The sequence below is a fragment of the Siniperca chuatsi genome, linkage group LG21, assembly GCF_020085105.1.
Source record: "Siniperca chuatsi isolate FFG_IHB_CAS linkage group LG21, ASM2008510v1, whole genome shotgun sequence".
Lineage (NCBI taxonomy): Eukaryota > Metazoa > Chordata > Actinopteri > Centrarchiformes > Sinipercidae > Siniperca > Siniperca chuatsi.
This window is the reverse complement of record NC_058062.1, coordinates 9,635,259-9,649,752: the sequence shown is the minus strand read 5'-3', so window position 1 is coordinate 9,649,752 and position 14,494 is coordinate 9,635,259. Positions and strand designations below refer to the sequence as shown.

Sequence of the window (14,494 nt, the reverse complement as noted above, 5' to 3'; positions counted from 1 at the left end):
AGCCTTGCCCCTCCACCACTGGTAACGGCCTGCATTATCGATCCCGAACAGCTCCATTTCCTCTCTGTGTCCAAACTTATTAGATGCTCTGCTTTCACACAGCCTGGCCTGATCCCTCCTTCTTCCTCTTTTCTTTGAAATCCCCATTTTCCTCCCATTTGTCTTTGTCTTTCTTCATCCTCCATCAAGATCTTACTCTCTCTGTCATGCTGTTGTGTTTTTCATCCCTTTGTGTATTTTCCACCAATGTTCTTGTCTTATCTTAATCTGCACCCATTTCTGCTTATTGTCTCCCTCTCTTCTATCCTCTCTCTCTCTTTTCTCCTGTCTTTACTGCTGTGAGCGCCACCTCTGTCAATCTCCAGCTTCACTTTCTTTGTCTCTCTGTTGCTCTCCAGTTAATACTAAAATTAGACTGCAAATGATTTTGAGTATTTTGAGGGATCAATTGCCATTAATTGCCTTTGGCAAAGAGTAATGTTTGACAGGGTTGCAAGAGAGAAAGAGAATGCCATGGAAAAATTATGACTGCAGTTAACTTATGGTGACAGAATGGGAACAACTAATCACGATATTGAATGTATTAAAGAGTCTTTTCACTTTCTGCAATACTTCCAAGTATTAGATAAATGTATTAGTTTAGAAATGTTTCATAAGGGTGGAACACTTCTCAGATTACAGTTGATACATGCTGGCAGAATAAAATATCTTGTCTGCCCTCATGCATTTTGAAAAGCCTGCTTGGTAGCAACACAGATAAACAACAACAGACAGAAGCAAACAGTTTCTTCGCTGGATCTAAGATATGTATGTCTCTATGTTTCTGCAGGCTCTGTACCCGAGCCCAGAGGAGGGCTGGCAGATCTACAGCTCGGCACAGGACGCAGATGGGAAGTGTATCTGTACCGTGGTCGCACCAGCCCAGAACATGTGTAACCGCGACCCACGCAGCAGACAGCTTCGCCAGCTCATGGAGAAGGTGACAGCTGTCAATAACACACTCACTTTGAGACACGACTGTTACCCACGCAGATACACAAGCACAAACTGCCACACTTCACTGCGCTCATGTCTGGCGCCGTCTGTCACATATAGGCTGTTGAAGAGAACAGTCCCCACAGTTGATCACTCATGCAGATGAACATGATGCTGATTGGAAGACTGTTGCCATTGTTGGTTGAACTATTCTTTTTTGAGGGTTGCTTAAAGTGAATGAAGCATGAATAGCCTTAATAGGAGAAATGTCCTAAACTTGCCCATGAAATTGGATTCATTGAGCCTTGGCCTTATGTTTCTTTTATAAATATAAATCCATTTGAAAAAAATGAAGAAAATGAACTATTTTACAAATCAGTGAAAATAGAAAATGCTTTGTTTGCATAGTTAGACAGTAAATGCTGCACACACTAAATATGTTTACTCAGACTTGTGCTCATTATGTCTTACTCTAAGTAAAAAATATCAGTCAACACTGCATACTTGTGTCATATATAACAAGCAAATCAATTTTATGTCGTACAAAAATATGTACACTGTTTCAGAAAGCAGACAATAAATCTATGTTTAATATACATGGATGCATGGAGTAGAGTGTTATTGACCAACAGTGCAGGGCAGTATATGCAAATGTAATTTCCTGCTTGTGTCTAGTGCATAAACACACACACACGCACACACACACACACACACACAGACAGATCAGGGGTGAGAGTACAGGCAGGAGAAGACCTCTGCTCACAAGTGATCCACAGCTGCTTGTTGACTGTCCAGATCTGCAACTGCATCGATTGGTGGTCTGCAGGCAGTACATTGGCAACTTTCCATTCTAATCCACTTGTCTTTCCCAAATTAAATAATAAAACCTGAGAAATAATGTTAATAGCTTCCACTTGCTTGATGGGCTATGGCAGCTCATTCACAGCAGAGGTGGGGGTTTTTGTGGACACTCAAAACCAGCGAATGGGTGAATGAGACTGAGGATCCACGGAGCGAGTGAAAGCCTGGGAGCAGAAAAGTAAGAGAGTGGGAAAGAAAGGAGGGACTGACAATGATGTGAGGAGAGGTGATGGTAAATTGAGATGCTGAATAGGCTCTGAGGTCTTGATGGATCAATGAGACACCTGAATTCAAATATTGCATTCATTCTCATTGAAGTTTGCCTTTTCCCCTGACAGTGTCTGCTGCTGTTTCAAGCACACAGTCATACAGACAAAATCCACACTCATACACACTTTAAAAGAAGCATATTCCAAAAGAGAAGGCATATGCTGGCAGAGAAACAGACAAACTTGATAAAGCTATTCAGAGAAAGTGGTTGTGTTCATCTAAATATGTGCATGAATGTATATATGTATTGCATGTCTTTATAGGAATTGTTATATACTGTATGTACATGTGTAACTAATACTGTTTCTGCATGTTTTTAAGTATGCAGAATCAAAATACAGTACATACAGTATGTTATGTGTTTAATTACAGACATCTTTGTGTATGCTTTTCATTATTGTCAGTGCTGCTTATATAGTATAGAAGCAAATAAGGGTCATTAACATTTTGAGCTTGTGAAATGATGTTCACAAATAATTTCACAGCCAGCAGTTGTATATCACCTTTTGTGTGCATGTGAAAAAAGAAAATTGCATGCACGTATCTGAATGTGTGACTTTGTAAAAAAAAAAAAATGTTCTCACAAATTCAAGTTTGTGAATGTTATAATAAATAATAATAATAATAATAATAATATAAATAATAAAGTTTTGCAGCTGTAGAAATATTTAGTGGTTTGTGCACACAGATATAATTTGCACATGTGTAAAAACATTTGCCGCTGTAGAAATATTTTGTGTATGTGTATTAAAAATATACATGACACAAAAATTCACATGAAAATCAGATTTTAAAGAATACCATTTGTAGCTCAAAAACTCTGTAGTTTAACTGTTAGTTATTTTTTACTTATTTTGAGGAACGTAATCAGCTGCTCATTGGTATTTTCTGCTCATTTTTCTTTTCACTTTCCGCCACCGGAAAGATTTTCTGAGCTGTAAACATGGCAAGGTGATCTTGTTTACTGTAACTGTGGTGAGCCATCGTGCAGGGCGAAACATAACTTCTAGGTGGGTGAAGACATAAAATGCAGGTGAAAATCAGGGTACACCTATCTGCTCCTGAGAAATGTGCATATTTCTCAGTTCTAATTAGTAAAACAATGTTGAGCCTTAAATATAGGCCGATCTATTAGCAAAAGACGGCATAAATACTACTTTTAAAACCTATACTGTCATTTGTTTGTTAAGTTTATGTCAGAGAGGTGTAGATTTCCACTCAAATTTTTGTGGGTGTAGTTTGTATTGCTACATTCTTTCACACAGTCTCAACAAAAACTGATTATTATAAGCTTTGCAATTATATTATTTATTGTAATGTTGGATTGTATTATACCGTGTGGGTGTTTATGTTATTGTGTCTACCCTCTGTACACACACTCTGCTTGAAAGACACCAGTTATCAGAACCAAGCGCTCTCGTCAGTCCACAGCCCAGCCTAATGAGAACTCCCGTCAGCGCTATCTGAGCTGCACACAAGTGAAAGCCACAAGTTAAAAGACTACGTGTGAGTCTGTGTGTATTTACACAAAATAGCACCATGGCCGAAAAGACATCCTCATTTGAACCCAGAGCATGTGGGGGAATTATATGAGCAGACCAGATCCACAAAGGCTCTTTCTGACACAGAAAGCCAAGGTTACACTAACAATGTCAAAACCGCCCTCTGCTCAAAGAATGTAATGTAGCCAAAAGCCTCCATTCAGCTTTCTGCAAAGGCAGACAAAATGCCCTCCAAAGCGGAGTTGACCCTGAAGGACGGTGGCGTGAGAATGCTCACGCTTTGACCTCTCTGTCCGACTGTTTGAGTTGAGATGAGATAAAATGAGATAGGAGGGCACAGCATGCATACACACAAACACACTTTAGGATTTGGGCCAGAGTGAATCATTACACTGGACATGAGGCAGACACACCTGCAACTGATTGGATTCTGGGTAGTGTGAGGGTGGGGAGCATCTTATGTAGCCAGCAGAAAGCATGAAATGCCAGGTGTGTGTGGATCAGTTACCATGGCTCAGAGGATGGAGCAGTCCCAGCCCAGGAGAATGGTAACACTGCATTTGTTACAAATTCCTCCAACTATTCAATCTGTACTGCTGTCAAATACGTTTTAATTGGTGAAGAAAATATTATATGACCAAATATTCCCTGGCCAGTTCATGAAGCATGTAGGAGATGAGTTGGGTGTAGAAAAGAGTAGGCTGGACACGAAGTAATTGAGTGGGCTGTCAAAGAGTAGGCAAGCAAGGCATTTGGTGCAAAACAGACTTTATGCCAAACTGTGACCTTTGAGAGTTGGGACTGTTTTTGTTTTTGTTAGGAATGATTTGAATAAATATCTTCTGTGTGCTTGGGCGTTTCAGTGGTGCGTGTCTGTGTGGGTGGGTGTCTATTTGTGTGGGTAGTTGAACATATGTACACGTGAGCCTCCTATATGCACCACAGCCCTGTAACATTTGTCAATGTTCAGATGATTTCTGGCCAGTTCAGGGCAACGTGCAGGAGATGAGGGGGTGTATGAAACAGTAGGCTGGTTATGCAGCAACAGAGTGGGCTGTCAAAGAGTGAGCAAGCTGAGTACCTAGTAAAAATTAAACAGTGCAAAACGGAGTCCTCTGAGAACTGAGATTCAATAAACACCTACTTGACAACACGTTTGCTCCTCCATGAGATTTATTCTGTTTGCACTATATTTTCTATGTATCCATTAACTTGTGTACACTGTGATAATGGTACTGTAGGCCTATTAGCCTTGTGTTTTAATAGCTGAGGGAGATATGATATTTATATCCTAACTGGATACCTGTTTACTTTTATTGCATAATTTACCAATGTATTGTGTATCGGTATGCATTATCCTGGTAAGGTCTGGACAACTGTGCAGCGATTTCAAGCTCCACACCTTTCATCTTGGTTATTTTTGCTTAATGTTTATTATTTTTTGCTTTTGCTCATTGTTTGTCAGTTGTTCATTCTGTTTTCGTATTGTTTTCAAGTGCATTTTATGACACAATGTTGTTTTTATGCTTAACTATACTTTACTCTACATTACTCTTCTCATACTCTTTGAATTGCAATGGATGCTTTGAGGGAAATACATTTTTCCATATCCACTTATCCCTGGGGAGCTGCAAGCCATCCCAGCATGAACTGGGTGAAAGTCATGGGAATATCCTAAAGGGGTTAGCAGTTTGTTGAAGGGCTGACCGAGACATCATGACATGTGGGCATTTCAGAGTTTTCAATTCAGCTGACCTGCACGTGTGGAAAACGCAATACTGGGAGTCTGGGGGGCTATCAAACCAATGATCGTACAATAGACTGCAAAGCATCAAGTTATCTTTTGTTGATCCATAGAGGGTAATTTTACACTGAATGAGATGTAAAGAGTTGTCCCTCTTTATAGCAGATAACTGTAGATAACAAGCTAGAGTTGCAGCTAACACTTATTTTCATTATCAATTAATCTACCTATTATTTCCTCAATTATCATTTGGTCTGTAGACCATGTCCTCTCAGTGTCCAAGGTGATTCTTTTTTTGTCCAACCAGCAATCCAAAACCTAAAGATATTCACTGTCATAGTAGAAAAAGAAAACCAGATAATATTCACCTTTGAGAATGTTTGCCATATTTGCCAAACAATTACTTAAACAATTAATCAATTATCAAAATAATTGATCAGTTAATCAATAAATCAATTCAGTTCTAATTACAAGATGCATGTCTGATGAGGAATGGATGATCATGTAAAAAAATCCAATCTATTCCTTTAAATGAACAGTAAAAATTATTATTAACCTAAGAAATTCTTGTGTGGTTATGTGTGTGTCCTGGGGGTGTGGTGGTGTGTGTTTGTACGTGTGTGTGTGTGTGTGTGTGACAGGTTCAGAACATCAGCCAGTCAATGGAAGTGCTGGACCTGCGGACGTACAGAGATCTACAGTATGTAAGGAACACAGAGAGTCTAATGAAAGTGGTGGATGGAAAACTGAAGGTGGCCTCTGAAAATCCCCGCAATCTCAATCCAAAGAGCTTTCAGGTAATTGTTTGTCACCTCTTGTAAAGCGGTGTGTGTGTGTATTATTGTCAAGTGAATGCAGATACTATTAGATGTGGCAATGTGCACATAAACTTTGCCAGATGCAATGCAATGTCTTTCGCTCTTCACAGCCAATAAAATTTTGTATAACTCTCGATAGACTGCCGCATAAGCATAGGTACACAAATTCAATTCCAAAACTATCTCTGAGTCATTGAGTTATACGCAGAGGAAATCTAAGCAAATTCGAATGCTCCTGAATTATTAAACCTCTGGACCTAGAAGAAGAGCGTTCTTTTCTGTATTCCTCTTTACATCCTTTTCTCTCTATCCTCATTCAGCCTCTCTTCCTACTCTATATACTTAACATTCTGGTGTCTGCTCTTAGATAACAGGCACATATATTCACATTTATCTCTACCTTATCTCTCTACAAGCTAAGGCTCAGCTGCCATTATCAGTGGGCCTTTTTGTCTTCCTGTCAGTGGGCTGTCTTGCCCAGGCGTTTTACACATTTCTCACACTCTTGCAGATATTAGATGGACCATAAAATAGTTTGATTAAAAGATGCCTTGATAAATGCTAAGTGTGCTTTACCGCTGGGACCCTGTTTCAGCACAGGGAGAAGCATGAATGGCTGTGTTTTGCTTTCAGTGTGTTTTATGAAAGTCCAATGGAGGTAATGAAGATGTTTATGAAATTAGCCAATTCATCAGTAAAGCCTCAGATGACTAAAATATGCAGAATAGTAAGCATTATATCCCAGATCTGAATGCAAATCCGCAATCCAATAAAGAGAAAAAAAGTAGGATTTGACCAGAGCAAGTTGGCTGATGAATGCATGCAGCTGAAAGTTGCCACTGGCAGAGCATGGGAGATTAACGAGACCGAATTTTCACGGCTTGAAAAGGGGAAAATGAGATTTATGGTGTGGCGCCACAGGACGGAGAGCTGCTCCATCACCAGATTTACGATAAACCTTAACAAGGAGGAAACAGCCCTTCCTGTGGTGGCCACACTTTATTGATACACCTATTTCTCTCTTGAGCCTTCTAAGCAGGCTCTCCTGCTGCTTCCTGCACTCCTACCTAAGGACACATTTTTCACGTTTTTTCACTTTTAAACACACGTATCACAGACCAAGTTTATAAATTTAATCACCCAGACCAGTTTAAGCAGTAAACAGACGTGCATTTTGTCAAATTGAAAATAATGTGTGGCTTCCTAATCCACAAAAAGCATTGTAAATGGAAATAAATCTATACTTACAGATCATTCAAAGAAGCCTACACAAGTCAAACAAGTGGGTGGAAGCTTGATTAGTACAGTAAGAAAAACAGCAGGCAACTAAGAAAATGTTGTTTAATTATAAATTACATAAATATTGAGAGGAAGTGATGTATAAAGCCAAAGAAAGAGAAATCCTATTTCAGAATATATACCAGAAATGTCAGGAATACATGTAAAAGTTCTAGTATGAATCTCATGATGAATCCAGGCACAAAGGGGTTGAACCGATGAACCAGCACCCAGCTACAATATGAGCTCCTGATTGAGAGATGATCGACGAACCAGAGGCAACAACTGAAGATTTCAGAATCAGAATCAGAAATACTGTATTGATCCCCGAGGGGAAACTCTTTCGTTACAGCTGCTCACTATCACGTCAGTGCACACAGGAATAGAAATACTAAGCAAAAAATATAATACACTATAATACAGGTAAGATAAATTAAGTACCAAGTGGGTATAAGTATAAAATTAAATTAAGTGTAAAATACAAAGTGGATTACCAGTTGATGATAAATATGTACGGTATAATAATACAATGTAATAATATAAGTAATAATTATTATGAGATATGGATACTGCACAGCAGTAATAGAAGTATGAATAAATATCAAGAATTTAACTGAAAGAGTATATTGCAAAGGAGTATTAAACAGAGAATATTTCACAATTATTTCAACTATTACAGTGATGTTAATGATCCAATGTCTAGTTTATCGAATTAAGGTCATATAGTCTGACACTTAGAGGGAGGAGTTAAAGAGTTTGATGGCCACAGGTAGGAATGACTTCCTGTGGCACTCTGTGGTGCATTTTGGGGGGATGAGTCTTTCGCTTAAGGTACCTCTCTTGTTTGACCAGCACGTCATGGTGGGAGACACTGTCCAAGATGGCATGTAGTTTGGCCAGCATCCTCCTCTCTGACACCACTGACAGAGAATCCAGCTCCACCCCCACAATGTCACTGGCCTTATGGATCAGTTTGTTGAGTTAGCGTCCACTAGCCTCAACCTGCTGCCCCAGCATGCAACAGCATACAGGATAGCACTGGCCACCACAGACTCATAAAAACATCCTCAGAATTGTCCGGCAGATGTTGAAGGACCTCAGCCTCCTCAGAAAATAGAGGCGGCTCTGGCCCTTCCTGTAAAGAGCTTGAGTGTTCTTAGCCCTGTCCAGTTTATTGTCCATGTGTACTCCCAAGTATTTGTAGTCCTCAACAAAGTCCACACTGACCCCCTGGATGGAAACTGGGGTCACTGGTGCCTTGGCCCTTCATAGGTCTACAACCAGCTTCTTAGACTTTGCATTGAGCTGCAGATGGTTCTACTCACACCATGAGACAAAGTTACCCATCACAGCCCTGTACTCAGTCTCATCACCACCGCTGATACATCCCACCACAGCAGAGTCATCAGAAAAATGTGTGGTCTGTGCTCTGTGTGGTAGCTGAAGTCTGTGGGGTAGATGGTGAAGAGGAAGGGAGAGAGGACAGTCCCCTGAGGGGCCCCAGTGTTGCTGACCACGCTGTCTGATACACGTGCTGTGGTCTGCCAGTCAGGTAGTCAACAATCCAGGACACGAGGGGGGCATCCACCTGCATCGCTGCCAGCTTCTCACCCAGCAGAGCTGGCCGGATGGTGTTGAAAGCACTGGAGAAGTCAAAAAACATGATCCTCACCGTGCTTGCCGGCCTGTCCCGGTGGGTGTAGATGCCGTTCAGCAGGAAGATGATGGCGTCCTCAACTCCCAGCCGAGGCTGGTAGGCGAACTGAAGGGGGTCCAGGAGGGGTCTGACCATGGGCTGCAGCTGTTCCAGCACCAGTCTCTCCAGGGTCTTCATTATGTGGGAGGTCAGTGTCACTGGTCTGTAGTCCTTGGAGCCACTGGGACGCAGCGTCTTCGGCACAGAAACGAGGCAAGATGTCTTCCACAGAATAGGGACCCTTTGAAGACTCAGGCTCAGGTTAAAGACATGCTGAAGGACTCCACATAGCTGGGGGGCACAGGCTTTTAGAACCCCAGGGCAAACACCATCGGGGCCTGCTGCCTTGTTTGAGTGGAGTTTCATCAGCTGTCCTCTCACCTGGTCAGCTGTCAGGCACACAGCAGAGGTTACTGGCAGTGGAGGGGGGGGGAGTCGTCAGTCATGAGAGGGCCGTTAGCCTGAGAGCCAAGGGCTAGCTCATCTGCACACAATCCCCTGACAAGTATGGTCGAGCTCATACCCTGTCCTACAATCTTCTCTACCTCCTCTGCTTTTCCATGTGTCTTTCTCTGCAATGACCATCTTAGGAGTTGAAAGACAAGGTGACCCAGCTGCTCCCCCTGTTGCCAGTACTGGAACAGTACAAGGCAGATGCCAAGATGATCCTGCGTCTTCGGGAGGAGGTGAGGAATCTGTCCTTGGTTCTGATGGCCATCCAAGAAGAGATGGGGGCCTATGATTATGAGGAGCTGCGCCAGAGAGTCCTGCTGCTGGAGACCAGGCTCCACTCCTGTATGCAGAAACTAGGTATAAGATACATGCAAATGAGTGTGGGTGGGTAGTCATTGAATGCTTCATTTGAAATTCATTATTAAATATCATTGTAGCACTTGAGCAATTAGAGGTTAGACAACAGGAATTAAGTTAAGATCATCAATGGTCAAAACTCTGTTGTACATTGTCAACATTTCCACTCTCCTCAGTGCTTGAATTATCTGCATAAATTAAGACAAAATGGCCTAGAAAGCCTGTATGAATAATTGATCATGTTCTCATGTAATGTGTTAGCTTAAATTGATGATTTTACAAAATCTCACATACTGTATATAAACTGATGACTTAACAGAAAAAGACTGCAGTTAGAGTTTAGCCTTTAGGTCATTAGTGTTTTGTTATTGTCTTCCATTAGCTTTTTGCATAAAGCAAGTTACTTCATGCAGAGGGATAATAATTAGAAATAATAATTACTATTCTGTATATATTTATTTCCAGATATCTTTTATGAATTCCTTTTAAAAAACTGGGTAAACAAATGCAGAGAGGAAAGTGATTAAACAAAACATGCAAGAATATTTTAAGTTTTTAGAAAAAAACAATACAATACAATGTCTGAGTGAAGACCCACAATTAAGGATACAAAGAACAAAGATCATTGTACAAAACACTCACCTATTCATTTGTTTAATTAGCAAATATGTAATCTTTTTTATACATATGTGAGTGTCATCTGCAAAAAGTGAAAAATATATAATGTTTTTACAGATGTATACAAATGGAAACCTCTAAATTGACAAAACCATATGGAGCCTAAAACACAACCTAAAGGAACACCATGTTTCAGATAAGCTGTATAACTGGAGTTCCCTGGCACAAAAATAAATGTCTGTCTGTGTGTGTCTCGTTTTATCGCAGTGCCACAGTATGTACAAGTTCATGTCCTACATAGATACATACATAAATCTGTATGGCGTCTTACCTATTTCTCTACTTTGACCTCCAGGCTGTGGGAAGCTGACTGGCGTCAGTAATCCCATCACAGTACGTGCATCAGGGTCAAGGTTTGGCTCCTGGATGACAGATACCATGATCCCCAGCTCAGACAACAGAGTAAGTCCATCTGTTGCTATGCTCAGCCCTGAACTAGGTCCCTTTACTCCCTGCTACCTACATTCATAGTTCAACATATATACAAGATAAAGCAGAACCAAAGTCATTGTCAAAAATGGACCGAACTCTTTCAGCTGCTCAAGGGAAAAAATATCCCTGACAGCAATGCTGTCATGATACTTCAGTGACTGATTGACTGGTTTGCCTGGTCTCCCTCTTCCCTGTCTTCCTCTGTCACTGCAACTCCAGCTGATTAATCACTTCATCATCAGTGGAGAAATGAATGAGTTGTTTGGGCTAAAGTTTTCTAAATCACCTAGGTAATTACCAGGAGTGTGTTGAGATGCTCTGGACCCAGATGATATAGTAATGGCTTCAGCTGATTAGAGATGACATGTGGTTCCATATGGGCAAACACATTTTGAGAAGCAGGGGGGGAAAGACACCAGGGAGGAAGAAAAGGAAGAGGAACTGTGGGGCCTGGAGAATGGAGGAAGTGGTGGTGGAGAAGTGGAAGAGTGGATTATTAGCCATCTGTAGGGATGATGGAAACTGATTAAGTATAAGAGGAGAGATGACGATGGCCTTTTTCATCACCACCCTGAATCATAACATGCTAAATAGATATTGCCAACAGAAAAGGTCAATTTCTGTGATTGAATGGCCAGATCTTTGTCTTTAATCACCTGACTTAATGAGATCACATTAGACTCTTTAGATCAATCACTGATTGTATTAATAGCCAGATACATCAACAATATCACATCACCACCCACACCAATCATGATAATCATATTTGGGAAACGTCATTGTCACTGAGGAGCCAAACAGAAAAAAAACACACCAGAAAAAAAAAAAACTTGTGCTAGAGCTTTGGCCTGGCTCAGCTCCTGTCTCAGCTCTAGGGACTCATTTAGCAGGCAGAGGAGAAACAATGCTTAATGCTCCATAATCTCCCCTTCTCCATAATTCAGCTGCTGTACCTCATCACCCCCGACTCCTCCCATACCCTTCCTCTCACCCCACTGGAATTGTTATTTAAGAAAAGTGCCTATTCTACACCTGGGAAGGAGGCGAGAGCTGGAAAAGAGAGAAAGAGGAGAAAAATGATGGGTGGAGCATAACGAATGCTACATCTTAGTAAAGCCCTCCTCGATATGTTAAGGACAAAATAAATATCTAAGCTAACTGCAGTTTAATTGAATCAATTAAAATCTGAACTGTGCCTCAGCAGAAGCATTGAGGGAATGAGATGGGAGATGCCAGAGAGGGGCCATGTCAGTGGAGAGATCCGCTGAGAGTGCTTGAAGAAAAAGATAAGGCTGCTAAATGGATTGATTTTTTGTAAATGTGGACAGGAAAGGGCAGAGAGCACTAGCAGTGGCTGACTGCAAAGCGCAGGCAACGTCTTCACTCCCATACGCAGGAGAGATCAATAGTTCTGCACACACATTTAAGTATACACAACTGCTTGAAGGTGTACACTCACACTCAAACAAGTAGAGATTCACCACAAACACACAACACAAACATACTTTGCTCAGGGCATCGCTACTGGCTATAATGAAACATTGCTCACAGTGTTGTGTCACAGAGGTGTGTCAGGTATAGCACAACAATATTCTCCTAAAACCTCTAGATCTTCTCATTATCTCCTTTAGTTTGTCCCCTCTTCCCATTGAGATTCATTTTTCTTCTCTCTACAGGTGTGGTCCATGGATGGTTACTTTAAGGGACGGCGTGTCTTGGAATACCGTACAATGAATGATTTCATGAAGGGCCAGAACTTTGTGCAGCATTTGCTGCCTCACCCCTGGGCAGGCACTGGCCACGTGGTCTTCAACGGCTCACTGTACTACAACAAGTACCAGAGCAACATCATCATCAAGTACCACTTCCGTTCTCGAAGTGTGCTGGTGCAGCGCAGCCTGAGTGGGGCGGGCTATAACAACACCTTTCCCTACTCCTGGGGTGGCTCCTCTGATATCGACCTCATGGCAGATGAGAATGGCCTGTGGGCCGTTTACACCACCATCCCCAATGCTGGGAACATTGTCATCAGCCGCCTGGAGCCTCAGAGTCTGGAAGTGCTGCAGACTTGGGACACAGGGTTTCCCAAGCGCAGTGCTGGAGAGTCTTTCATGATCTGTGGTACACTTTACGTCACCAACTCCCACCTCGCTGGTGCCAAGATCTACTTTGCCTACTACACCAACACATCAAGCTATGAGTACACAGACATCCCATTCCACAATCAATACTCCCACATCTCCATGATGGACTACAACCCCAGGGAGAGGGTCCTGTACACCTGGAACAACGGACACCAGGTGCTCTACAATGTCACACTGTTCCAGGTTATTAAGACTTCAGGGGACTGAGAGCCCTCAGACTGAACCACTCAAATAATGCTGTGATCATTGTTCGGGGAGGGACAAATGAGCTGGGTGGAGGAGGGCACTGGTTGTGGGAGGTGCACTGGGTTGGGGGCGTGTATGGGCATAGGCTTGGATTTTTTTTTTTTTTTTTTAACAATTTCAATCTTCATAGAGTGCTATTATTCACATTCTCAAAAAACCCTCCAACAGCAACATCGGTAAAGATACAAAGACTGAGCGCTTCTCTTTTTTTTTTTCCCTTTCTGTGATGAGTAAGCATGGTTCTTTTTATTTGTGATGAGAAATAAATATCAATCTTTACCATTTATGACTTTGTATTTCATTGTCACTTTCATTTCAAATAGACTTTCACTGTATTTTGGAGGGGTGCACAACAAAGGAGAAACTCATGGCTTCAAACTTGGATGTGTGTACTCCCAAGGTGGGTGCTTCTTCAAAGGAAAAGAGGTGTAACATTTCAGTTATGATTAATGTTTCTTTATTTCTTCTTGAATGACAGGGGGACATACAAGTATTTATTCCTTGTTGCAAAAATATAGGAAATGTGTTTAGAATAAAAATTTAAGCTGTTTTAAACATCAAATCTAAAATCCTTAAAATTTGAAAATATGCTAAATGGCACAATTTCAAAATAACTGAAATTGGATGGAATAATTGTATCTATCTTGTTGATACTGAGTGGCTATTACTACCATGGCCGAATCATTAAATAATGAGGTGACAGCATGTGAATACTGACAAGGCAATTTCTAGGGCTGCATTAAACCATATCTTTGAAAACATTTCATCCAATTCTTTCCATCTAAAAAAGCCAGGGCATAGGGTTCTGTGTAATAAAACAGAAGCTTCCATATACTCAAACAGTGTTAAACTTAACTGCAACAGCCACGGCTTCCATTTTATTTTTCCAAGGTGAATTGAAAATGTAAAAAAAAAACACATATGGTAAAAGGAGCAGGTGGTGGTGCAAAGGGTCATGAAGCATATACAGGGAAGGAGAGACAAAATGTAAAAGGAATTCTTCATTTACATTTGCATAGAGAAATGAGGCTTCACAGTTA

The 14,494-nt window shown here is 41.2% G+C and overlaps 1 protein-coding gene across 3 annotated transcripts in view; it reads left to right on the top strand.

The window, feature by feature from the left end:
- The window catches only part of olfm2a (olfactomedin 2a), a 42,649-nt gene extending 28,909 nt beyond the window's left edge, over positions 1–13,740 (top strand). For all 3 annotated transcript variants that reach the window (XM_044180656.1, XM_044180657.1, XM_044180655.1), the window contains 5 exons: positions 830–979; positions 5,994–6,149; positions 9,735–9,954; positions 10,928–11,034; positions 12,741–13,740. In XM_044180656.1, coding sequence (XP_044036591.1) covers positions 830–979; positions 5,994–6,149; positions 9,735–9,954; positions 10,928–11,034; positions 12,741–13,415 — 1,308 coding nt within the window. In that variant the 3' untranslated portion in view covers positions 13,416–13,740. The remainder of the gene's footprint in view (positions 1–829; positions 980–5,993; positions 6,150–9,734; positions 9,955–10,927; positions 11,035–12,740) is intronic.
- Positions 13,741–14,494: the final 754 nt, after the last annotated feature.